Source organism: Lissotriton vulgaris, chromosome 3_1 (assembly GCF_964263255.1).
Source record: "Lissotriton vulgaris chromosome 3_1, aLisVul1.2, whole genome shotgun sequence".
NCBI lineage: Eukaryota > Metazoa > Chordata > Amphibia > Caudata > Salamandridae > Lissotriton > Lissotriton vulgaris.
In genome coordinates, this window is record NC_141689.1 from 2,014,010,773 (window position 1) to 2,014,037,666 (window position 26,894).

At 46.7% G+C, this 26,894-nt stretch overlaps 1 protein-coding gene across 2 annotated transcripts in view; it reads left to right on the forward strand.

The window, feature by feature from the left end:
- Positions 1–26,894, forward strand: part of PRIMPOL (primase and DNA directed polymerase) — a 497,760-nt gene that overhangs the window by 12,028 nt on the left and 458,838 nt on the right. For both annotated transcript variants that reach the window (XM_086962483.1, XM_086962482.1), the window contains exon 2: positions 15,217–15,399. In XM_086962483.1, the coding sequence (XP_086818609.1) occupies positions 15,220–15,399 (180 nt within the window). In that variant the 5' untranslated portion in view covers positions 15,217–15,219. The remainder of the gene's footprint in view (positions 1–15,216; positions 15,400–26,894) is intronic.

The window sequence follows — 26,894 nt, forward strand, 5'->3', positions numbered from 1 at the left end:
TAAAGGGGAATTGCAAAAAGTGTGTGCTTTGTCAAGTTTTGACCCCAATCTGGATTGCCTTTTGACTACGGACGCAAGTGATAAAGGTTTAGGTGCGGTACTTTCGCAAGTAGGAATTGATGGGAAAGAAAGAATCATCTTGTTTGCGTCCAGAGCCTTGACACCTGCTGAAAGTAGATATCCTATAATAGAAAGGGAGGCTTTGGCATGCGCGTGGGCGTTAAGAGCATTTTCGTGCATTTGTGTGGGGTAAAATGGTGAACATCCAGACGGATCATAAGCCGTTGGTTCACATTTTAACTACAGATGGAACTGCTATTGCGTCAGCTAGATTAGCTAGGATTTCAATGCGTATGAAGGAGTACATTTACAAAATTAATTTTGTTCCTGGAAGAGACAATATTGTGGCGGACTGTTTATCCAGGTTGCCTGCTCCCTTAGAGGAGTGTGTTGATGACCCGTGGGGGAGTTTCAGTGTGGCTTTGATACAGGATTCTGGAGTGCCTGCCATTAGTAAAGAGGAATGGTCTAGTGAACATAACAAAGATAGAGACTTGCTAGAGGTTTCTAAGTTTATTTGTAAAGGATGGCCTAAAGAAAAGTGTATCACCAACACTATAAAGCCATTTTGGGAAGTGCGTTCTGAATTATCTTTTGAGAAAGAAGTTTTGATGAGAGGAGAAAGGATTGTTCCTCCGGTAGGGTTACGGAAAAAGATTTTACAATTGTGCCATGAGGGGCATTTTGGGATAGTAAGAACTAAGTTGCCAGTCAAGGGTCTATTTTGGTGGCCAAAAGTTGACAAAGAGATTGATGTTTTTGTAAGAGCGTGTTTGGTGTGTAGTTCGGCTGATAAATCTTTGAGGACCTTGAGACCAAGAATGAGTGAAGGACTAATTCCAAGTTTTCCTTGGGAGACTATTGCTGTAGATATCTTTGGTCCAGTTGGGGATGAAAGGGAATATGGTTTAGTTGCTATCGATCTTTTCACCAAATGGCCTGTGATTAAGTTTGCGGATAAAGTTGAACTCAAGACGGTTTTGAAATTTTTGGATAAGATCTTTATGATGGAAGGGTTGCCTGTGAATATTTTAACGGATAATGGAGTGCAATTTTTATCCAAATCAGCTAAGGAATATTTTGGGAAGTGTGGAATTAGGCATAAGACAACAGCTTTGTATAATCCAATTGGAATTGAACAGTAGAATGTTTCAACAGAGTGATTAAGGGAATTTTGCAGGCAGCCACTAACAAAAAATTAGATTGGAAAATAGAAATTCAAAAAGCAGTGTGGTCTTATAAAGTCACTTTACATAATTGTACTGGTTTATCACCTTTCGGATTGATGAGAGGTAGATTACCCAGGTGTAAATTTAATCCTGGTTGGTTGTTTTGCAGTAGTGTTCAAGGATGGTCGCCTGAGGGAGTGAAGAAGAATTTGGAATTGGTCCATTTGAAAAGTAAGGAATACTATGATAAACATCACAATACCAAAGATACTCTAGTTAAAATCGGAGATTGGGTTCGAATCAGGAAGCCTTTTAGAGTTCAGAAGGGTGAGAATAAGTTTGATGTTGCAAAGCAAGTAATTGAAGTTTTTAAGAATTCTGTGAAGTTGAGTGATGGTAAAGTTTGGAATCTCAAGGATGTTGCTTTTGATGTTTGTCAAGATCATGGAGAGGAAGTGATTGGAAGTGGCAAATCAAGAGATTTTGATTGGGTAGAGGATTATTTCGAAAATAGTGAGTTACAGTCACAGTTAGCTTTGGAGGGAAGCTTGAATTCACAGTATCATATTTGTGTGAATGATAATGCCTTGCCTTCTCAATTAAGGGAAGGAGAAGGGTTTGTGGCTGCAAGGAATAAGGTGGTTGGTAGTTCTTTGTCAGATCACAATTTGACAGAGTGCGGAAATGAGACGGACAGAAATGGGACTCATAGTGCTAGTAATATTGGTACTGACAGATGTGCTGACTCTTCCATTGAAGTTGCTGAATGCATTAATAGGAAAAGAGTTTCACCTGCTTGGCTTAAAGAGTATGTTAGGTAAACTGTTCATTATTGTTTGGTAATGTATTTTTATTTATATATGTGTTGTTTTTCTTATTTAGCATTTCTTTTTTTTTGTACAGGTTCTTTTCTTTCGTTATAAGGAGGGGGGATGTGTTATATCGTCATTCTTTATTTAATTATTGTTCCTTTAAGGCACGTGTATTAGAATGTTAGAATGTGCATATGTAATCTATGTTCTACTGTGTGTAGGGCAGTTAAAGCCTGGTTGAGGATCTGTGTAGCTGTGCTTCCTGACCCGTATTTAAGTAATCTGACTTATCGACTACTTTACAGCACGTTTTCCATTACCCCACTGTAAAGCTTTTTTTCCAAGATAAACGGAAATATGCTGTTGCTTCACAGCGGGTGGGCGTTCGTCCTCTATATTTTCATAGCATGTTGGTAGTTTTACTTTGTTTGCCAATGCTCGACTACAAATTCACCACCCGATTCAGAAAATAACAAACTGGAAACTGCTCATGACATGAGGCAGGTCAAGATCTCTGGCTACATTTCATCAGTTTCTGCATATTTTAGTAAATGTTATACTTTTATAAGCCTAGCAAGTTCAAAGTTAAAAGTGCATTTCAGGAAAACCTATCTCATCTCAAAAGCATTGTTTCAGTTTAACAGTTGCTATATCTAAAACTGAAACTACGATAAGAAGATGGCCCAGTAGAATGAATTCTTATATCTAACGGTATGAGGGTTACTAAGCGGTAGTAGTGCAGAAATGTCCAAGCAAGTACAAACCAGTAAACAAAGGTTCACAGCACCACCGTTCCAATGGTCTGCATAGCAACAGAAAGTGCTACAAGGTATGTCATATAATATCATCGACATAACTCTCGATACCATGTTCCAATCAGACAGTGCCCCCCACTCTTTTCTTCACTCTGGTGATTACTATCGTTTGAAATCCACTTCTTCACATGTAGAGGTATACTTATGTTCTCACCCAGTCCTTAGATTCTGTGTGCCTTTGCTTAACAGCACATTCTTGTTATGGTAAATTGCATTCTTCATTAACGTAGTATTCTGTGGGTGTTGCCAGGATGGCTTCTGTATTAAATAGCCTGTTAAAAAAGAACCATGGCAATCTGTCACTTCCTGAGTAGGGTGATTACACAAACTGTCTCTCTAACCCCACTCCTGTCTCCCTTGGAGTCCCCCATGGATCTATACTCTCTCCCTCTTTAACCTCTTTATGGAACTCCTCACCCTCATTCTTAAACAAGCAGGCATCAACTACCACCTCTACGCCGATGACACCCAAATCTATCACAAGATCAAAACTCATGCTGACATCTTACACCTGAACAACACCCTCACCAAGATCCAAACCTGGTTCCATTCCAATCATCTCAACCCTAACCCTAATAAAACCAAATCATTCTCTTCTCCCCTAAAAATAACCCTCGCCCCGTTCAATCATGGATTTCTTACCTTAACGCACTAAACTGCTCACCCACCTTTCCAACTCCGTCAAATCTCTTGGTATTTCTATCGACAACACCCAAACCCTTAACCTTCCCATCAGAAACTCTGCCAAAGGAGCCCTCTTCACTCTCCGTCCCCTCAAGAAAATCAAACCCTTTATACCTACTGATGACTTTAAACTTGTAGTTCAGTCACTTATCATTTCACATATTGATTATGGTAACGCCATCCTCAACGGAATCCCCAAGGTCCACTTTGCTTCAATCAAAGCTGTGCTCAACCTTACAGCCAGGCTCATCATAGACTGCAAATGCTTCGCTTATATATCTCCGGCTCTCAAATCTCCTAATTAGCTCTGTATCAACGGCAGATCTGCATACAAAACTGCCTGCAGTACTCATAAAGTCCTCCACCAAAACACTCTGCAGTACCTCTCCAAGAAGCTCCTCATTGCGGGCACCACACGACCTCTGAGAAGCACCAACACCCTCCTCCTAATCCCACCCTTCGTAAAAAGAAAGCCACACAGTCACGCTCCTTCTCTGGTAGTGCCCCTATAATCTGGAATGCCCTCCCTAAAAACCTGCGCTGTAACCCCTCCTATTCCAGTTTAAAAAAAGACCTCAAAATCCACCTCCTCAATTATTATTGGGGATCCTAACCTGTGTTCTACACCAGATCTCCAATCACCCTACTATATTTGTCCAGTAATATTTGTCCTTTCCCTTTACACCATCTACCTAATTACTTGAAATGTATAGCTCTTGCCCCTGTTTATCTATTTGATTTGTATACTTTACATGTTATTTTAATTTTGTTTTATCTACTTGTATGCCACATTTGGCCCAATTATTATTGGGGGTCCTAACCTGTGACCTGCACTTGATCTCCAATCACCATATTATATTTGTCCAGTAACGTCCACTTCCCGAACATCATATACCTAATTACTTGGAGTGTATAGCTCTTGCACGTATTTATCTATTTTGATTTATATATTTCACATTGTTGTTTCATTACCTTTTACATGCTTTATGCCATGTTTGCTTTATACTATCCTACTCATGTAAAGTGCTCTGATACCTCTGGGTCTGGCCAGCGCTATATAAAACTTTTAAAATAAATAAAATAAAAAATCCTACGTTTGGCGTATCTCCAGAGTGAGAGTCAATGGATACCTATTACGTCAGATGTGTTTGGGTTAACTCTGTCACATCCACTGTTTGCCCTCTTCCGAACAACTGGCAATGCAGATGTAGCTGTCTCGGTCTACTGATGTTGTCAGAATTGGAGCTGTTGAATACAACTTCACTATTATAGTGAACAGTGTGCTGGTGTCATTGCAAAATCCTTCCTCGTCATTCCCAGCACTCGTCGAAGCACTAGAGGTTTACAGGTTCAGGTTATAAAATGAACTTGGGCAAATCAGATGTGCTCTGCCTTGCCCTACCTGATGGGGAGACGCAGCAGTTTTGGGAGACGCTGCTGTTCCGCTTGAACTCTAGCATGTTAAAGTACAGTGAGTACACAATACATGTCCTTTCAACCTTGGAGGGAGGGTGGATGCGAAGTACTTGCCTACTTTTTTCCCAACAAGACCGTTATCACTTATGAACAGGCGGAAGAGAACTTTGGCCTTGAACAGGGCCAATTCCTACACTTCTGGGGTATTCAGGATGTGGTGAAAATACCCTGGCCACAGTTCCCAGACATTCCACCCCTGACACACACTCTAGATAGCCTACTCACGTGTGGTACAGGTCGTAAATTAATTTATCTCCTCTACAAAGCTATGAAACAGGATTCTACCCCCGCCCCCTGGTGCCGCCTTCTCAGGCTGCCTGGGAGAAGGATCTCGCTGTCCAGCTGAAGGAGAAACAATGGGCACACATAGGCTCCCTCACACGCACAGTCTCTTGTAATGCTAGGTTTAAATTAACGCACTTTAACTTCCTGAAATGCATTTCATGAGACAGGGGAGATAGATGCCCTAGATGTGCCACAGAGAAAGCAGGCTTTTTACATTTCCGATGAGATTGTCCACTGGTCAGGCAGTTCTGGGTGGAGGTGGTGGGCAGGATTGTTGCGGCCACAGGCCTTCAGGTGAAGCTTGAACCCGTGTATTGTTTACTTGCATTTGTCCGGAAGCCCAAGAAAAAGAGACTCCCATATAAGCTCCTACAATTAATGCCAGTGCTCGCTAGGCGCAGGGTAGCTATGACTTGGATGGGGCAGGGGGGAGATGTGACGGGAAGGTTGGCCGTAGTTAGTCTCTCTACCCGCGGGCCTTTGAGTGTGCCTATCAGAGTCTCCTTAGCCATCTAGGAGGCCAGGGACGGATCCGCGGGGGGCCTGCAATGCGCAAGGATAATATGTCTCGTGCCTCGCAGCCCAACACCATAACTCAATACACCACTCGGCGGCTTCCCTCACAGCGGATCACGTGCCAGTCGGGGCAGGACCAAGGGGGTGTTGCTCCCAACGAGCCCTCCCGGGCGGAGTTGCTGAAAGCGATCCAGGGATTTCACTCGGCCTTGGAGCGACAAGTAGAGACTTTGTCTATTGATGTGAACTTATTGCGGACAGACCTGTGAAAGGTGGCAGATAAGGTTTCTGATGCGGAGGAGAACATCGTACAATTTCAAGGAGAGGTGGCGTCCCTCAAAAAGAAAGTCTCACAACTTACGGCCACGGCGGGGGCATTGGAGAGGAGGGCAGAGGATACGGAAGGGAGGGCACGCCGCAGTAACATCAGGGTCCTCGGCATCCCGGAACGGGCAGAGGCGGGTAATGCGGGGCGCTTTCTGGAGCACTGGATTTGTACAACACTGTGCCCGACGGGTCTGTCGGAGGTCTTTGTGATTGAGTGGGCACATAGGGCGTTGGATCCGCCGCTGAGACCCGGGGCACCTCCATGAGCCCTCCTTGCCAAGATCCTCAATTATCGAGATAGAGACTGCATCCTGAGAGCGGCGAGGGAGTCTGCAGATCTCAACTTTGAAAATGCCAGGGTCTCCGTCTATCCGGACTACACCCAGCAGGTACAGGAGCAGCGGAAGTCCTTCTTAGCAGTGAAACAAAAACTCCGGGAGTTGCACCTACAGTATATGCTGCTCTACCCGGCTAAGCTTAAGGTTCTGTTACAGGGAAAGGCACATTTCTTTGACACCCCGGAAGAAGTCTGGGAGTGGCTGGAGATCAGGGGAGATGCCCCCCCCCCCGGCGAGCGGGCCCGAGGTACTTGGGGGACACGACCACCGAGGAGGCGCACCAACAAACTAAGACGCCGCTCAGACACGGTGGTGAGTGAGGAGAGACGGCGAGTTACAGTGGAGGATGATGGGGCCCTCCGCCTAGAACCAGAGGAGTTTGAGGGCTTGCCGGTGATATCAAAGACACCCACACCCCCAGGCCCTTCCCCCCCCGGGAGAGGTACTGGTCCCAGACACCCTGCAGCCCACTACTGTCGCTATATCACCTACCAATTCTATGATCCCTGAGACAGCGTGTACCCAGTTGCCCGGTGCCGAGGGCCCACCATGAGGGGTTTGTGTGGTTATGCATTGTGTGTATGACGCAGGTACTGCTGGACGGCCTAGCTGAGCCGTCCCCTAGGAGGGGGTATACACTCAGGTTCTTGCACAGGGGGGACATAACTTCACCTCGGGGAGCGCACAGTCGGGTGGGAGAATGGGGGAGGGTGAGAGGTTGTGTGTTTTTCTTTAAGTATGACGGTTTGAGCGCTGTACTAATGCTGTGATAGCTGGCCTTGCCGGGAGCCGTGCAGGGGGGGGGATTGGGAGTTTCCTTCTTTTTCCTATTCTTGGGTGGTTTAGCCCTCTTGGGCGAATGGGGGTGGCTGTGCACGTCCTGGCACCAGCACAGGAAGGGCATATTGGCACGTTTTGTTGTTGCACGTATATTGCTCATGGGAGGGGGGTGGGGGTAAGTTGGAAGGGGTTGTTGACAGGGAATGTTACAGGCATCATATGTATTACATTTCGGGCACAGGATGGGACCTACCTTGTGGATAGAGCACTGTGGTGGGGTAGGCCACATTGTCAGACATGGGGTATAAGTTTATGAGCTGGAACGTGAGGGGACTGGGCACGTGTCCTTTTTTTTCTTCGTAGACATGGAGTCTCGATTGCATGCCTTCAGGAGACCCATCTTGCTGATGAGGGAGCGCAGAAATTGGGAAAAAAGTGGCGGGTCAGGTATTCCACTCATCCTTTTCCACATATGCTAGAGGGGTACTGATTTGGGTGGCACCTGGGGTTCCGTTCGCTATCCAATATGTGGAAGCGGACATTCATGGTAGATACCTGCTTCTTAGGGGGAAACTGGATGGTAGGGAAGTTGTCATACTGAACACCTATGCCCCCAACACGGATGACCCGGTCTTCTTCCAGGCCCTTCATGACGTCCTGATTCATGATCTGGAGGCCCCAGTCCTTTGGTTCGGGGACTTTAATTGTGTTCTTGACCCTGTTCTGTATATGTCTCCACCCCGAGAGGGCACAAAACCCTGTATGACTGCACAGCTTAGGAAGGTCATGGAGAATATAGGGGCGGTGGATATTTGGCGCCAGAAACACCCGACGCAGAAAGTGTATACCTGTTTCTCCTCCACCCATAACACGTACAGTCGCCTAGATAGGGTCTTAGTGGCAAATGTTGAGCTTAATAAGTCCGTTGAGGTTACCCAACAGGCTCGTTTTTTATCGGATCACTCTCCGGTAGCCTGCAGGGTGCAGTGGGGAACCCCGGTTTCCCGTCCGCGGACTTGGAGGCTTCCAGTGGATATCCTTCGGGATCAGGTGGGGAGAGACCATGTGGAAACAGCTCTTGGGGATTACGCGGAGCTTAATTGGGAGGAGGGAGGCATTTCCCTGGCCACCAAGTAGGAGGCCCTGAAGGCGGTGTGAGGGGAGCCTGCATGGGAATCACCTATGGAGTCCGGAAGCAGCTTCACCAGGACCTCCGGAAGGCGGAGGATACTCTTTTAAATGCCCAAACTTCAGTGGCCCCTGACGCCCTGCAGAGGGAGGAAGAGCAGACTGCCCGAGCTCGGGTACATGATATCCTTGACCGGCTCGACAAATACACCCTGAGCCAATATAGACAGCGCCTTCATAGAGAGGGCGACAAGTCAGGGCGGCTTTTGGGTTAGATCCTTCGGAAGGAGCAGGCCCCGGAGCGTATTGTAGCCCTGCGAGACCTAAACGGGGACATGGGGCCATATGTATCAAGATACCCATTTGCGAATCTCAAATAGCGATTTTTAAGAATGTATGTACAAAATCACATTTTTTTGCGATTCCTTAGAATTCCTTAATTGCGATTAGCAAATTGCGAATCGCAATTAAGAATACTTTCCCATTCATTTCAATGGGCCAGGAGGCCCATAAGAATAAATGGGAAGTTATTCTCAATTTGCGATTCGCAATTTGCAAATCGCAAATTGAGAATAATTTCAAGGGTGCAGGGGTGTCCAAAGGACACCCTGTTGCACCCCTGAAGTATGCCTGGGTGCACATGTGGCGCACATACATGCCCTAACGTCACATGACACTTTGAAAAATGCAAAAATTTGCATTTTTCAAGGAATTCGCAACTTACCACCAACTAGAAGTTGGTGGTAATTTGCTAAAAAATTTTGCTACATACATTGCATTTAAGGAATCGCAATATTGGCGATTCCTTAAATGCAATTGCAAAATAAGGAATCACAAATTTTGCGATTCCTTACTTTGCACCAGTTTTGCTTCATATATTCCATTTAGCAAATTCGCATTTCTAAAGGCCGAAATTCTGCGAATTTCGGCCATTGCGATTGCGAATTTGCATGATACATATGGCCCATGGTTCACTCGGAATGGAACATCCTCAGGGTTCTCCAGTTCCACTTACGAGTGTATACCGCAGACCTAGATATTTACAAGGCCTCTTATCTCCCTTATCTGCAGGGATTTACCCTGCCGACCCTCTCTGAGGCGGCTCGGGAGGAACTAGATGTGGCCCTAACGCTAGGTGAGGTGCGTACAGCTCTGGCCCGCTTACCACGTGCAAAGTTGCCCAGGAGCGATGGGTTCCCACTGGAATTTTATCGTGAGTTTGGGGGTACACTGTCTCGTCTCCTCTTACAAGTATTTTTCGAAGCGTTCAAGAGAGGGGCTCTCCCACAGAGTATGACAAGGGGGGAAATTTGCATGATCCTCAAACCGGGGGGGGGGGGGGGGGGGGGTACAAGCATAACCCTTCATCGTATCGCCCGATACCTATGATTAATACGGACGTGAAGATCTTGACCAAGCTATTGGCCACCCGTCTGGCACCTTATATGGTGCATCTGGTCCACCCGGATCAATGTGGGTTTATTCCTGGGCGCAATACAGCCGTGAACCTACGGCGCTTGAATCACATTAAACACGAGGTACAGGGTAATGAGGAACAGACGGTATTGGTTTCCATCGACCTCGCCAAAGCGTTTGATACGGTCGATTGGGGCTATTTGCAGGAGGTCCTCTGAGCAATGGGTTTGGGCCCCAATTTTTGCTGTGAATTCGTATCCTATATAAGGCCCCTCGGGCCAGGGTATGACTGGGAGCCGCGCGATCGGAAGAGTGGCAGTTGGGACTGGGTACACAACAGGGTTTTCCCCTCTCGCCACTACTTTTTGCCCTGGCTATAGAGCCCTTTGCGGTTCGGATTCGCTCTGAGATGTCGCAATGGGGCATACCGGTGGGAGACACATGTAATGTTATTTCTCTTTACGCAGATGACACCTTGTTTTATTTGAAAGCCCCGAGAGAGGCGCTCCCGATATTGTTGGACCACCTGGATCGGTTCGGCGAGGCGTCAGGATTGAGGCTCAACCGCAACAAGTCCCTGATCTTTCCGCTGTCGGGTTTTGAGTCGGTGCCCCTGGACGATTTGCCGGAGCTAGGGCTGCACTGGGAACGGGAGGGCAATCGGTATTTAGGTATTCAAGTGACCTCAACAGAGACACAATTACTGGCCCGTAATATTGATCGGGTGATTAAGTTTCTGCAGCAATCAGTGTCCTTTTGGAATACCCTTCCGCTATCTCTGATGGGCCGACTGGCCGTTGCCAAAATGATAATGCTGCCCAGGGCACTTTACGTCCTCCAAAATACGCTGTGTCCTCTCTCCCCTAGGATTTTTCGAACCCTGAACACGCTGCTCACATCCCTGCTTTGGGCGGGTCGGCGCAGCAGAGTGGCTCTTCATACTGTTGTGCGCTCCTACGAGGAGGGAGGCCTAAAAGCCCCGCGCCTTGACTTGTATTACTACGTGGTGCAGCTGCAACCGGCGGCCAGATGGTTTGCGGACGTGGATGTCTGGGAGACGCGACTATTGGCCGGTAGGACAACGGTGCAGGAGTTGCAGGTGGCTTTGATGCACGGAAGGGGGGTCAATGATACGTTGCCATACGTTGTACGGCACACGGCGGCCATTTGGCAACGATTTATAGAAGAGTCTTGCGATCAGCGCCCTTTCATAGAGAACTCCCGGTCTAGATACTGGCCCCCATGGTAGCAATGGAACAACATATGTCCTTCCGTAACTGGAGAGAGGGGGGCTGTGAGGTCCTGGCCGATCTTTATCCTTCCTGACATATGAGCAGACGGAAGAGGCCTTTGGCCTTAATAGAGGACAGTATCTACATTATCAGTGACTGCGCGACGTAGTACGCTCAGTCTGGCCTCAGTGTCCGGCGGCACCTCCAATGACTCACACCTTACATATACTTCTGTCCTGCGGCAGGGGATGCAGACTAATCTCCCTGTTAGACACCGCTATGAAACGAGCGCCGCCCTGCCGGTGCCACCGGCCTGGAAAGCGGATTTGGGCTCGCCGCTGGACCAGGGACAGCGCAAGCACATAGGGGCTCTGACGCGTAAAATATCATGTAATGCGCGCTTTAAGTTAATACACTTTAACTTCCTTCACCGTACCTACCTCACCCCGATTTTGTTGAGTCGCTACTCGGAGGACAGAGGGGACAGTTGCCCCAGATGTAGAGCGGAGGGGGCGGGCTTCCTGCACTTATCCTGGGACTGCCCGTTAATTAGGTGCTTTTGGGCAAGCATTGTAGGTCACATAATTGCCACAACAGGCCTCCAGATCACACTAACACCCTTACATTGCTTACTGGCGTTGGTCCCTAAGCCGAGGAAACAGAAACTTTCCTATAAATTACTGCAACTGATGTTAGTGCTGGCAAGGCGCAGGGTAGCTATAACATGGATGAGACAGAGGGCCCCAGAAATAAGCACGTGGCTTAGAGACGTGAGAGAATGGTCCCTAGCCGAAGAAACACATATGCAGAGTACCAGGAGGGATGAGAAATAACCAGAGGACCTGCTTGCCTGGTGAGCCATGTGTAGCTCTGGATTAGCAGGGCGATCTTCCCAGAGCGATTCCGAAGGGACCAGTGGCAAATTATTCTCAGCGCAGGAATCTGGGTCCGATGGGGAGGCAGCGGGTGTCTCTTAAGGTTTATTGGTGCGAAGTCTGGTTATATCCTCACGATGATGCCTATTAATTTGTTTGCTATTCCACTATTTCTCATGACTCTGAGTATTCCAGGTTAAGTCTATGTCCAAAAAGTGCCATAATGAGACTGTCGATTTATATACATGTGTTGTTATGATGCCAGCTGGGGGGGGATTTCATTTTGTAACTGTTACATTACAAAACTGAAAAATAAAGTTAAAAAAAAACAACTTGGATGGGGTAGAGGGGCCCAGAAGTGCCCATCTGGCTTAAAGATGTCAGAGATTGGTCCCTGGCTGAAGAAGCCCATATGAAACTCACCTGAAGGGACGAGAAGCTACAAGAGGACCTAATGGTTTGGCGTGAAATGTGTACCTCTGGGATGGCGGAGAGGGAGCCCTCCGCGCAGGATACAACTGACAGCGAGGAGTGTGGGTTAGATGTAGACGGTGGGCCTAACCTTAATGAGGAGCGAGAGGACCGATCCCAGTAATATAAACACAGGAAGTCAGTGGCATGCCCCATGTTCCTTCTACACTGTAAGACACTTATGAATGATTATATTTCCTCATTGTACCTTTCTTCCTCGATGCTACGACCTGTACTACGTGCCATTAATAATATCAACGGTATGCCTACGTACGCTGTCTCGATGCCAATTTGCTTTTGTATTTGTAAAATGTAAACTGAAAAAAAAAGTTAAAAAACAAAAGTACAGTGAGTAGGCGTTGTGGCAGAGCATGGACAAGTGGAAAAAAACAATACCTTTTGTGGCTTGTGAAAAACGCCACCTTTAAATGAAAGTGCTTCCCAGGCTGCTTAATACCTGTCAATGACTCCTTTTGTGAGTTTCGACCTCCACTCTCATCTATTTATCATATCTTTTAGGTGGCACCTGAATAAGTCTAGGGTTAAACCAAAGACAAAGGGATTGTCCACAGAAGGGTCAGGATATACAGTCACTGACTTGAGCAGATATTTCCTTGCAGTCTGGTTGAAGGATATGTTAAAGTGGTGTTGACCAGACAAAGATAAACCGTGGTGTTTTGTTGATCACTCCTATTTAGCACTGCCTACTTCACTCCAGGATTATACAGATGTAAATGTGGATGATGGATGAGGAGTTGTTTCCTGATGCTGGTTGACATGTTTTGTGTTAAGTCACTTGAAACTTGCAAGGCAGACTTTTAATGAATATGCCAAAATAAGACACTGGTTGATGATCCCACTGGAAAGGCAATGTGCTCTACAACTTCACACACAGTCCGTACTGTTTTGCAGAGTCAAGTCAAGTCAAGTCATAAAATTTATATAGCGCACTACATACCCAGAGGGTTTCAAGGCGCTTAGGAAGGGGAGGAGGATTATTTGTCAAATATCCACGTTTTAAGCTGCTTTCTGAACGCTAGGTGATTCTGGGTGAGGCGAAGGTAAGCGGGGAGTGAGTTCCAAGTTTTGGCAGCCAGGTATGAGAAGGATCTGCCTCCCATGGTGGTCTTGTTGATGCGAGGTACAGTGGCGAAGGCTTGGCTGGAAGAGCGAAGTTGGCGGGAGGGGGTGTAGAAGGACAGTCGAGAGTTGAGGCAGTCTGGTCCGATGTCGTAGAGTGATTTGTGTGCGTGGGTAAGCAGTCGGAAAGTAATTCTCTTGTTGACGGGTAGCCAGTGGAGGTCTTTAAGGTGACCAGAGATGTGTTCGTTGCGTGGGATGTCTAATATGAGCCTGGCTGAGGCGTTTTGGATTCGTTGTAGTTTCTTCTGGAGTTTAGCGGAGGTACCTGCGTAGAGGGTGTTTCCGTAGCCCAGTCGGCTCGTGACTAGAGCGTGGGTGACTGTTTTCCTTGTTTCGGTGGGGATCCAGCGAAATGTTTTTCTGAGCATGCGAAGAATGTTAAAGCAGGAAGAGGATACGGCGCTGACTTGTCTGTTCATTGAGAGTGAAGAATCCAGGATGACGCCAAGGTTCCGTGCGTGGTCTGTCGGGATGGGTGCATTTCCGAGGGCTTCCGGCCACCAGGAGTCGTCCCATGCAGAGGGGGAATTACCTAAGATGAGGACTTCTGTTTTGTCTGAGTTCAGTTTCAGACGGCTTTGTTTCATCCATTCGGCGACTTCTTTCATTCCTTCGTGTAGGTTAGTTTTGGCGGTGCTGGGGTCCTTGGTGAGAGATAGGATCAGTTGAGTGTCATCCGCGTAAGAGATGATGTTGAGGTTGTGTTGGCGCTCTACCATACTTGCACATCTGTTTGCTATGTATGTTGTATGGTCTTCTGTAAGGGCTTGATAGACCTATGTTTTGGGTCTGACAAGAGTCATTGGGGAAAGAATGACCGATTGGCGTTAGTGATGAGAACGCAGGGCTTATGTAGAGGAAACTAATTAAAAGTGGTAGAAGACCCCATGAAGTTGACACACTACTGAAAGTGCTTAAATAGTACTACACTCCAGTGAGACTTAATGTTCTAGATGGCCAAATCTGTTTTGTGTTGGAGAGGCTGTGGATGGTGCATATCTGATAGAATTCTGGCTTGAATGACCAGACAAAGTTTATGAGATAGTGGGAATTGATGTGCCCATAGTTTCCTTCTAGGCTTCCGGTAATTGACCCAGTGTCCAGTAATTTCCACTAAGCCCAAGCTAGCAACTTCATTGCTAATTATTTGTGGGTACAGTGGTGGCACAGTTAATGGAGGAATTGTTCTACAGACTGTGAAACATGTCGACAATGGATTATGTCCCTTTTTGCTGAATGACTATTAGGACCTATTTTTACAGATTTGACTGTGACTGGTTACTCACATTTCTTCGTAATATGGAGAAACCAATTTCCGTAGACATTTGAGAGTGATTAGATTGTCTGAAGAAGTGTTACTACCTCGCATATAACATTTTTTTGAGTTCTTTGCAGAGGAGAGTTTAACCAGACATGAGGGGGATTATTGGACTAAGGAAAATGACAGGATAAGTTAGCATTGGACCAGACAAAGTTTTGGCGTTTAGGGATTTAGGGTAGGGATTATGCTGGAAGGATACTTGCATTGACTAGCGCTTTCTTTAAGTGACTAATGGGCGCAAACACTGTGCCAGCACAAGACAAGGCCTTTTACAAAATAGCAGCACGAGGCATTTGTGTTGGTTGTACACTAAATTCAAATAAAAATCCTCTGGAAAACTAAGTATGTTAATTTTGTATGTTGTGCAGCAAATGAAAAGAAAATGGGATGACCAAGTGAAGAAGGTTGAAGAACTGGCTGCTCAATATGAACGAAAGCCGATATGTCCTGTTTACAAACCTAAGCTATACCAAACATGGCAGCCCTCTTCTGTTTGGAATCTCTTCTATCGGCAGGCTCAAGCCTTCAGTTTTGCCAAAAGCTGTAAAGAGGTGAGAAATGGATGTTTCAAACATATACGTTGTGAGAAAGTAATCCTGACATCTAATTTTAGTTGTTTTGTTTTTAGGCTAATCATTTAAGCTCAGATCTGTTTCTATGCAATGTATTTGTTTGACCTGTTGTTTTACTGTACTGGTCTTAGACAATATGAGTAGATTTCTATCTACTTGCTTTCGGAGTCCTGCTATTGAATTGTCATCTTGTCATTTAGAGCAGTGACATGCCTCTTTGTAACGTTATACCATCTTCTAGTACTGTTGTTAAGTGCATAATATAAATATATTGTGCAAAAGACTGCAGTGTAAGATTTGTGTAGATTCCCTTTCTAGCTCCCAAAAGAAAACTTTGATGGAAAATCATTGTTTTTGTTCCGTAGTCTTTTTGTGGGTAGCCGTACACAAACCATTCTACAGCAAGAGTTGCGAAGATAGTACTACTTTAATATAAAGTGACACTATGTGTTCTTTGAAGAACTTCTTAATTGAGAGCCCACCCACTGGAGGATCCTTTGACTGGTTGATGTGAGTAAGGTCCGGATCCAGAAGGAATGCTTTTGCATGGGAGCAGGCATTCCACGTGGGTCCACCCCCCCCCCCTACTATATTTCAACCACTGGTAATTGTTATTAGCAGTTAATAGCTGGTAATGGGTGAGTGTTTGTAGTAGAAATTTCACATAGAAAGTGTGTGTTTTGGAGAATGCACACTTTACTTTAAGAAGGGGTGGCAGAGCCTTTTGCCACCTGGCACCTAGATACTGGAACAAACTGCCAGTAAATATCAGGTCCTGCAGCGATTTACCTAGCTTTAAGAAACTTTTGAAAACCTGGTTCTTTAGGCGTTCTCGCCCTACGTGTCTTCTCCTGTAGCGCCGAGAGATCCCCTTGGGGATGATTCGCCTCCGCTTAAGAAATTCACAAAGTAAAGAAACGTTTAGTTCAGTGGTTCCCAAACATTTTATAACTACGACCTAATTTTTAGAAAAACATACTTTTACCACCCACCTACGTTTAATAGACATGAGACGGGGCAATTTTTGCATGTAAATAAAGCATAATGTGATAGCTTATTGTCATTGACAGACAGCACATTTTCCATTGAAATGGTCACTGACTTTGCAGAGACATACTGTTTTACTTCTAAAGCTATATAGCACACAAGTGATTGTGTGGAAATCGGATTTTTGTGGATATCATTTGTGCATCACCAAGTACATTGTCTTGATCTGTTTTGATCCTATTAAAATTTCTGTTTCCAGTACACATCAGATTCACAAAAAATGCTTCATTTTTGCCTTCCTTTTTGGAACAGATAATGGCAGCCAGGAGATCTCTTGCCGCACCACCTGAAGTGTGTTAGTAAATGTATTAAGCTGCAGTTGCCCACCTCAAAAATGACCAGCTACGAATTGGTCATCCATAAATGACCTTTAGAACATGGCTGTTGTTTCCTTTCATTGCATATTCTAAAAGTCGTTTTTGCTTTCCTAACTGCTGAGTGCATCCACTTCATTTACAGGTACTTACATTTTGTTGTGTGTTACAAAAAAAGAACACCCTACTTCCTTTCCTTTAACACTTCCTCTCCTCTCTGGGCCGTGGCCAAGATGGCGGGCGGCTAGGACGTGTTTTCCGATTGCTCCGAGCCGCCGCCAACATAAGCACTGAAACGAGCCCACCAGATCCTTCCTGTGTCCTCTAGGAGTGAGTACGAGCTACGGAGGGCAGGGGGCAGAAGAGAAGCCTTTTGGAGAGTAAGCAGACTCTTGGGTGCGGCTCCCTGTGGTCTGAGCGACGTAGCCGGCTGCAGAGCTTGACTATGAGCTGCGACATCCCCCGGAGCTGAGGACGGCCTGCCCTCAGTGGCCTATGGTGTGCCCCGGCGGGGGCTTCGGAGCAGACCCCGGTTCGTGGAGGGGATGGCCTCCCCTATCACTGGCCATCCACGACCGTGGGCTGAAAGAAACTACGAGAACCGCGGCGGAGGAGCACTGGGCGTTTCCCGGTGCCTGGAGCTCTTTGCCAGGGAAGTAGAGCAGTGGAGCTCCTTGTCGCTTCTGCACACCCGCGGTGCCTGCGGGATTGAAGACGGCCCCCATTTCGCTTCTGTTGGTTGCCGAGGAGGGCAGTGGCCCGACGACGGAGCCCTGGGCTGTGGCTGCGGTGCGCACTGCCTGCCGGGTCGTGGTTAGGCCCCAGCCAACAACTATGCACTTCTAAGGTAAGTGGCGGCCCACGAGGGTGCGGAGGCCTGGAGAAGAGGTTCCTCCCCCCTCCCTTCTGTCTACACACGTAATTAGGGAGCACATTGTCCAGCTGGCTGCGGAGATAGGGAGATAGTCGGCGCAGGCGTTTGAGGAATACGCCACTGCTGAGAGCGGTACCCTGGGTCACGGGGATCACTGGCCGGACCGGTCCGATACAGCAAGCACGAGGGTGGTGGAGGAGTCGCCGCATCGAACACGCTCTGCAGCACATATCAAGAATAACATGGAGGCATAGGCTCGGCAAAGCCCAGGGCATACCTGGTATCGCTAAAGTACCCACAGCTCGGTGATCTCCTACCCGGGGCCTTCTCTACCATAGGCGGCTTGATCACCGCTGAAGAGGGGAATATGGCATAGCTGCTTCAGTGGCTCTGTGCTGATAGTGACCAAGGGGCGGCGGGCCAAATTAAACACTCGTATGTGGTGCCTGGATCACATCAGCTATAGGGCAAGCACCTACTTCCTGGGAACTATCAACTCTGGTGTGTGCTGAGACCACACAACGGGTGTCCTCCCCAGAGTCTCTACAGACTAAGATCGAGGGAGCAGTGGAGAAGTGCCCAAACCCATGATATGGACGGACCATCATTTAATCAAATTCACTATACCGATTAAAGAAGCGTTCACCGGAACTGCACCTTCCCGTCACCTCAAAAGAGCATGGCACAAACTCATACCCAGGGACCTGCACGTCACACTAGGAGAATTCCATCCAGAAGCACACTTAAATATAGACACTACCTATGCTGCCTTTCACAACTGGATCACTCAAGGGTTGGACACCCTTATACCGCTTAAATGGACTAGGGGCCGCAGCTCCGCTTCCAACCCCTGGTACAATAACACCTTGAAAGCCATGCGGAAGGACTGTAAGACAGCCGAAAGAGCATGGAGATGTGATTATGGTAACACAGACAAATCCGTCTACCGGCTCAAACAAAAGCTCTATCACAAAGCAATCTGCTCCGCCAGGGCCGCCTTCTACGTGGAAGAGTAACTCCAGCCCTAACCCCTCTAAAGTGGTGTTCAAACTTGTGGATGAACTGCAGAGTAAGAGACCTCTCTCTTCTCACACCCTGTCAGCACAGCAATGTGAGGACCTCGCATCCTTTTTCGTCGACAAAGTACAAAATATCTATAAATCCTTCCCACATCACTTGGCAGCCCCTCTCAACTCCCCTCTATCCACCAATAACAGTATAAAGCTGGAGCATATACCTGAAATCTCCCAAGAAAACCTGAGGGTACTCTGCAAGAAAGTTAAATCCGGCTCCCCAGCAGACCCCATGAGACCAGCACACTTCATGGAATCGCTGGAATTCCTACTCCCCTTCCTAGCACATATACTGAACCTATCCTTTTCCTCGGCCACGGTCCCGACTGTCTGGAAGCAAGCCTGGGCCTCTCCCATCATTAAAAAACCAACCCTCGATCCCTCCAAACTGGAGAACTTCAGACCCATCTCATTGCTCCCTTGGATATCCAAACTTGCAGAGGCCCACGTAAACATCGCCCTGTCCAAACATTTGGATCTAAACAATACCTTAGATCCATCGCAAAATGGCTTCCGGCCAGGCCACAGCACTGAGACTGCCCTCCTAGCGACGTCAGAACATCTCCGGACGATCCTTGACGCCGGCCAAAGTGCCGCGCTGATCCTATTAGATCTCAGCGCGGCCTTTGACACGGTTTCCCATAACAGCCTACTAAATCGTCTGGCTACAGCTGGTATTGCAGACCGTGCTCTAGACTGGTTCCGCTCCTTTCTGGAGGACAGATCATTCAGGGTCTCAGCCCCTCCATTTCTCTCACAGTCCCACTCCATCGGGCAGGGGGTCCCTCAAGGCTCTGCACTCAGCCCATCCCTTTTCAACCTATATGTACAGCCTCTTGCGGATGTAGCCAGAGAATGGGGCCTGTCGCTGGTGTCTTATGCTGACGACACTCAGCTGGTTATCACTCTTACCGAGGCTCCCTCTACCTCTGCAGCAAGGTTCAGGGATGGGCTGGCAGCGGTAGCCCAATGGATGACAGACAATTGCCTACAGCTCAACGCTGGCAAGACGGAGGTCCTGCTCCTCGGCAAGAACACCAGTCACTGGAACCAACACTGGTGGCCATCCTCACTGGGCACTGTCCCTCCCCCCAAATCACTGGTCAAAAATTTGGGTGTATGGATGGACTCATCACTCAACTTTCAAACCCACACCAAAAGAGTAGCGGCCACCTGTGTGGGCTTGATGAGGAGCCTTAATCCCATACTCGGATTCTTTGATCCCAAGGTCCGCCAAAAGATCATCCAAGCTACAATTCTGTCTCGCATAGACTACGCAAACGTCTTACTCTTGGGCGCCAATAAAGCAGAGATTGCGCGTCTGCAGCGTATACAGAACACCGCGGCAAGAACCTTAGTCGGACTTCCTCGCAGATGTTCGGCCAGGGCCACAATCCGTAAACTACATTGGCTGCCTATCAAATCCCGAATCAAGTTCAAAGCTCTCGTCATGATCTTTAAAATCCTCAAGACTGGCCGCCCAGAAATTCTCCGGCCCCTCCTTACACCGTATGTTCCACAGCGCAATCTGCGCTCACTAGGACAACAACTGCTGACAATTCCTTTTACAAAGCTGGCTCGCACTGGCGGACGCTCCTTCCGAGTGTTAGGAGCCAAACTTTGGAACAACCTGCCCCTTAGCATCCGCTCACTGGAAAATCTATACGCCTTCCGAAGAGCCGTGAAAACCCACCTATTTCCTCCCCTCTAGGCCCTTGCCGAATCTCTGCCCTTGGATGTTCTGTGGTTTACTAGCGCCGGGACGCCCCTTTGCTGGGGCAGCTGTTTGCGCTCTACCAATATTGTAACATAACATAACATAACCTGTAGATGTTGAGCTCAAAGGGTCTGTGTGCGACATGGGGCATAAGTGAGTGGGCTGACTGGTGGCAATTACTACGGTAAACCACAACGACATGACTGGGAGCAGAACAAAGAAAGAGCGCTCTCATAAAGAAATGTTTGGTAAGTCAGGAAGCACCAGTGGGGAAGACAAAAATGCTAATATAGGGATAGACGCTACGTTGGACACTGAAGACTGGGAGAGTCCGTTAACCAAGTCATTCCTGGAAATGTTATTCTCCTCCTTGCGCGCAGACCTCCAGGGGATGAAGACGGAAATCGCAACAGAAATGTGGGCGGTATGCAGCGATGTGGATGAGGTGGGCGAGAGAGTGGCCGAGCTAGAGGACAGGGAATCCAGCCGGGAGGAGGTGGTCACTTGGCTGCAACAAGAAGTCCTCAGGCTTAAAGAGCAACAGCTGGCTCTCCAGGCGCACAATGAGGATTTGGAGAAATGATCCAGGAGAAATAATATAAGAATCAGAGGTGTGCCATCCAAAGTGGAAGTGGAAGGTTCCAACTTGCGGGATTATGTCACAGACCTCTTCCGACATGTCCTGGGCCTCGCAGAAGACTCCACCTTGCAGCTGGACTGGGTCCATAGAGTGGGGCCTGAAAGACTAGGAAAGGGACCCCCGGCAGATATACTGGTAATTGTGCGTGATTTCCAACTTAAAGAGGACATACTTAGAATAGCCAGAGATTTGCATCCAGTCTAGTTTAAAGGTCACTCTCCGACTTTCTTCCAGGATCTCTTTACAAAAACGTAAAGACTTCTGCCCAGTTACAGAACATTTAAGGAAAACCAACTTACCCTATGCATGGGGCCATCCTTTTTGCATTATTTTCCGATATGAAGGAGCACTCCCCCAGATCAGATCCCTCAAAGAGGCCTGCACCCTTTTACACATTAATGTACAGGAGCGCAATAAAGATCAGCCTTACTCTCTCAAGCGACCCGGCTACCATCACCAAAGAAAGACAGGCAGTGCTACAGGCCCTTTCTGCAGAATCCACTCTCTCAGAGGCGTCTTGATTTGAAAGCGGCAATGTCCTGGGGGTACGGGGAGGAACCAGTGTGAATACAGCGGCAGCGATGGGCTGGAGGACTAAAGATGATTCGCCCTGTGGACATCTCCATCTTTTTGCAGGAGACTCATTGTTGGAATAGACTTCCCAAGGGTGGCCACTTCTCACCCCGACTCACTGGATTTTACAGACTCTGGTCATCTGTTGTTTTACCTGTTGTATTTTTTTATTTTTGTTATGGTATCTTTTTGTCTTCTCTCACTTCTTTCTCCTCCTCACCAACTGAGGCCTTATGTAGGTAGCAGGCGCACTAGGGACTACATGGCAAAGATTCTACTCGCTACCCCTCTGTAAAGACCGAGACTTAGCAGTTTGGCGGCTGTACGGCACCCCGAGGATACATGACACATCATTTGATTAGTGCGCCTTAATGTGCGAGGCCTCAACAGCTCAGTAAAGTGCAAAGCGATTCTATCTTTTTAGGAACACTCGGGAAGGGATGTCTGTTTGCTGCAAGAGACTCATCCATTGGCCAGAGACACCCACCGCTTGCGATTACCCAGGTTTCCCAGACAATATTGGACTTCAGACACAACTAAGAAAAATAGGGTTTCTATATTACTTGCACAGAAATTCCAAGGTAAAGTCCTCAACACAGTTGCTGATCTTAGAGGCAGGGCGCTGGGGATTAGGCATCAGTGGGCCCATATGCAGTTTACGATGGCGTCTACATAAGCACTGTATGAACACCAAGAATGCTTCCTGATCAACTACCTTAAACACGTTCTAGCCACTCCTGATCGAACAGTGGTGATAGGTGGTGATTTGAATCTCGTAATGCATACAGACTTAGTCCATTCTGTGAAACGTACTACACAAGCTGGGACTCTTTCACAGACCAGGCTTCAATGGCTTGCGAACAGCTCCCTTAACGACATATGGAGACAAACTCACCCCTCCACTAGGGATTACGTGTTCTTTTCAGCTCCCCATAAATCCTATGCTCTCATAGATCATTTTCTAATTACAGATGCCCTAAAACGATGCGTAGCTGATGCAGCGATTGAACCACGTTCTCTTTCTGATCACGCCCAATCACGCTATCACTGAATCTTGTTGCTTGCCAACCGCGCTCATTGCGTTGGCGACTCTGAGACGCCATGTTCCAATCAGATCAGACTGTCAAAGCAATCTGCAAGGCGATTACAGAGTATCTCACCATCAACGATCATGAGGAGGTACGCCTCGCCACTGTCTGGAAAGCATTAAAATTAGTAATATGCTGCGAATTAATAGCGATCCCAGCGGGTGAAAACAAGCTTCATAAAGAGCAGAGGAATCAGATAGAGGCGGCAATAGCAGAACTAGAATCAATACATAAACGCACAGGTGCTCCTCACATATGGAGGGAATTGGAAAAGAAACGTCTACTCCTGCGCTGCTGAGACCTAGACAGAGCAGAATATGCCTTACTGCGTCTTTCACATAATTTCTTTGTCAGTTGCGTTCGCTCAAGCCGTAAGTTAGCCCACAGTTAGTACACTCCGGCTTCGAAATTGCTGAACCCTTCCATGCCTTCTACAGCAGGCTATATGCAGGAGAAGCTTCTCCCTCCGGAGACATAGATTCATATCTCCACAAAGTGCAGCTAATCAGGCTCCCTCCTGATATTGCCTCTCAAATTGATCGTCCCATCCAAATAGATGAGGTGGTGGCGGCACTAGCCCGCCTCAAAATTTCAAAATCGACGGGCCCTGATGGCTTTACCCCACTATTTTACCAGAAGTTCTGCCAGACCTTGGCTCCTTTGCTGATGACTTTTTTCGTTGACCCTGGATGTTTGCCTGACTTCCTCTCTGAAGCTTCTATCTCGGTCATTTTAAAACCTTCTAAAGACTCTTTGGATTGTGCCTCTTATTGCCCAATCTCGTTGCTCAACGTTGACGCGAAAATATTTACCAGCATATTGGCTGCTCTCATGGGTCCATACATGGCAGGTCTAATTGATCCGGACCAAACTGGGCTCATACACCTCACAGATCTCATCCACCGCTCTCGAGAGGAGGCCCTCCTACTCTCTGTCGACACAGAAAAGGCCTTCGGTAGGGTCCACAGGGCCATTTCTATTTGATACGCTCCGATGATACGGCTTCGGGGAGAGGTTCCATGGCTGGAGGAGATGCATTTATAACACCCCCAGGGCTTCTGTTCAGAGTCAATGCATACACTTCAGGGCCTTTCCCAATATACTGAGGATAAAGCAAGGTTGCCCCCTGTTCCCATTGCTATTTGCCCTGTATATGGAGCCGATTGCACAAAGAATCACAGACAACCTGTAGTGTAGTTCCTATATACCGAAAATAGGCTCTGCGCATTGGAATAACATAAACGATAGTTTAGACGTAGGACTGAAGTCGACTAGGTCTCTATTGAGTATGTTAGACTTAATTGTGAATGCCAGCTAGCTCAGAGGTCACTAGAAACTTTCTCGAATAAACAAGAAGGGATTATTTTCTGACAACCATATAACATGACAACTTTGTTCCCCAAGAATAAGAAATATATCTTCAGAGTCGCGGAAACAATAGATGGCTATTTCACTCAGTCAATCGTGCATGCTTCGTTTCACCAGGGTTTTTGCAGAGAAACAGAGACGGGCGTTTTCAATAAAAAGGTTATTTATTGAGCAGTCTTCCTTCTCATGCAAGAGAAGTGAATTGCTACAATCGTAATACTTGCTATGAAGTAAAGTGCGTACAGTAAAAAGAGTATTATAAAATAATACTGTAAAAGTATTTATATGGTTTCTAAGCCATAGGATACTTAAAATGGATAAAATGTATACAATGATAAATAATGACTAAAAGTACTCAACTGGTGCTTCTAAGATACGCCTAGCCCGGTGTAACTAACCTAAGCCTAGTACATGGGAAGGAGTAAGTGAGATTTAGCTTGAGTTAAAATAGTTTCTGCCAAGAATCTATCCAAGAATTCTCTAAGGGTCTAATCAGCTCCGTACCTTGGTTATAGAATGAAGGAGGTCTTGTATCTCTCTCTCAGGACTCGATCTCCCAGTAACCCGCAAGGGTAGCAGGGAAACACTAGAGCTGGATTTCTCGGCAGGAGAAAAGACAGCGTCTCTCTCAGTGCGTCAGCTGGAGGGTCGGCTTCCTTCGGCACTCGCTACAGCAGGGCGTCGGGCAAGTAGTTAGTCGATCTGCTCCAAACCACCGTGTGTTTGCTAGGGCAGATGTGGGTATATTTATACCTGGAAGGTGCCGAGTTTGACGTAACGGTGGACATAATAACGTCACTAAGAACTCGAAGTTCTTTACACGCTCCAGCAGTTCTGGGACAAATCAATACTGAAGCAGGGGGAAGTCTCGTACTGCTGAAGGCTGGTTGTCTTCAAGAACTCGTTGTACTCTAGCAGCTTAGTGGAAGTAGCCATGCCGTATTTGGACTGCATTGGCTGTGCCTAAATATGGTTTTATAGTTTTTATGCCTATATAAGGATATGATAAGTTATACCTATATAAGGGCATGAATCGGGAAAATTACACTAGAGCCCTAGATACGTTTACAACACCCACTCCACGTCGAATGTCCATCTTTACTAAATACTAAGCAGTTATAACATTCCTAAGCATGTGTTTACAATCCCACCCCAAAAATACATAAAAATGCATTTGAAATGGTTTGTACACGAAAAATAAGTATTGTACTGTACGTTTTCTAAGCAGTGGTATCATTCAAATAATGCATATAGTTTTACATTTTGAAATGCTGGCTGAATGATTCACGAAATTACATTTATGAAATTTGAATTTAAAAAAATGTGAATTTAAAAACACTTATAAAGCGCGCTTTTACCTAGCGGTTTCTTGGCGCTGGCTCTTAATACAGAAGAGAAGGTCGAGACCATTTCATCACAGATTTATATAATACTGTACATGTGCTAGAGGCTAAGTTTAAATATTGATTATAGGTATCAAAAAATAGAAATCTTGTTCTCTAAGAATAGTTCTACATTAAGCAGATTAATCTGTGCCCAAAAAAAAGGTAAATATTTTGGTATTGAGAAAAAATAATTTCATTGTAGTAAAAAATAGTTCCAAATTTTAAAAGTTCTGTTTATCAAAACTGAAGGACGAAATCATAATCAGGGAACGCTGTGTGCTTGTTTCTCAAGAGCTATTCTCGTTGTTAGGAGAAAACATTAACTCAGATAGGCTGGCAAAGAATTTGTCTACCACAGTAGGTGAAAGTTGGGCCATTTCCAAAAAAGTAGAAAAAGTGCATATGTGAGATGCATTACCGTCAGCGTGATCTGGATCAGTAATGTTCACAGAAAGTTGTACCTGTGTGCCGCTTTCATCTCGTACCTCACCGCCACCTAGTCGTAATGGTGAGGTCTCAACGAATGCCGTCATCAGAATTGGTAGCCGCTGGGGACAACACGTTGCATGAGCCGTTACTGAACCAAGCAAAGTATCGACCTCCATAGGTACCGCTGATGGAAGTGAGAGACAGATGCCTAACACGCATTCTTCCCCGCAGAGCAGGCATCGTAGAACAGGTAAGATGCAATCTTGCCAGATTGGTCTGAATGATAGAAACCATGTGGTATTCAGATCTCTTAGACGAGCCGAGCCGAGGACCTGTGTTATCTTATTTCGGTACCGCATTGCCTGGATCTGTCAGGTACGCTCCACAGGATCCGGATGATGATCATACAGCCCACCTCCAAACGTCACAAACCCTCTGATTATATGTCAACAGAGGATTTGAGCCATTAGGTGAGGGGTAAATACAAAATAATAAACAGGGAAGGAAAGGGAGGGGTCTGCGGGGAAAGGGAATATCTGAAACGACAAAATGCACAGAGATAAGAACACTGTTCCTTTCTACGATATGAACTCTCATATAGTTTCCTTATAATCTGAATACCTGTGGATAAAAACAGGAGTTCTGGAAATGTATCTCTGTTATCCCTCTTTGTCTGTACACTCGTCCTATATGAAACATAAATACAGTGAGACCAATATTCATATGTACAACTGTGACATTCAACCTAGTATACTATTCCTCTCATACCTTCTACATGTAACTGCAATATATCAATAAGGGGTTCCTGGGAGAGTTTCCCACTAATCACACTGAAGAGGAGGACTGAGGAGGACCAAAGAGAGGCAGCACAGAAGATAGAAACGCAGAACACGGCAATGCGTGGGAAGCAAGAACCATAGCATTCCGCTCTGCAGGATCCAATAGAAGAACAATCAGTCTGTTTTC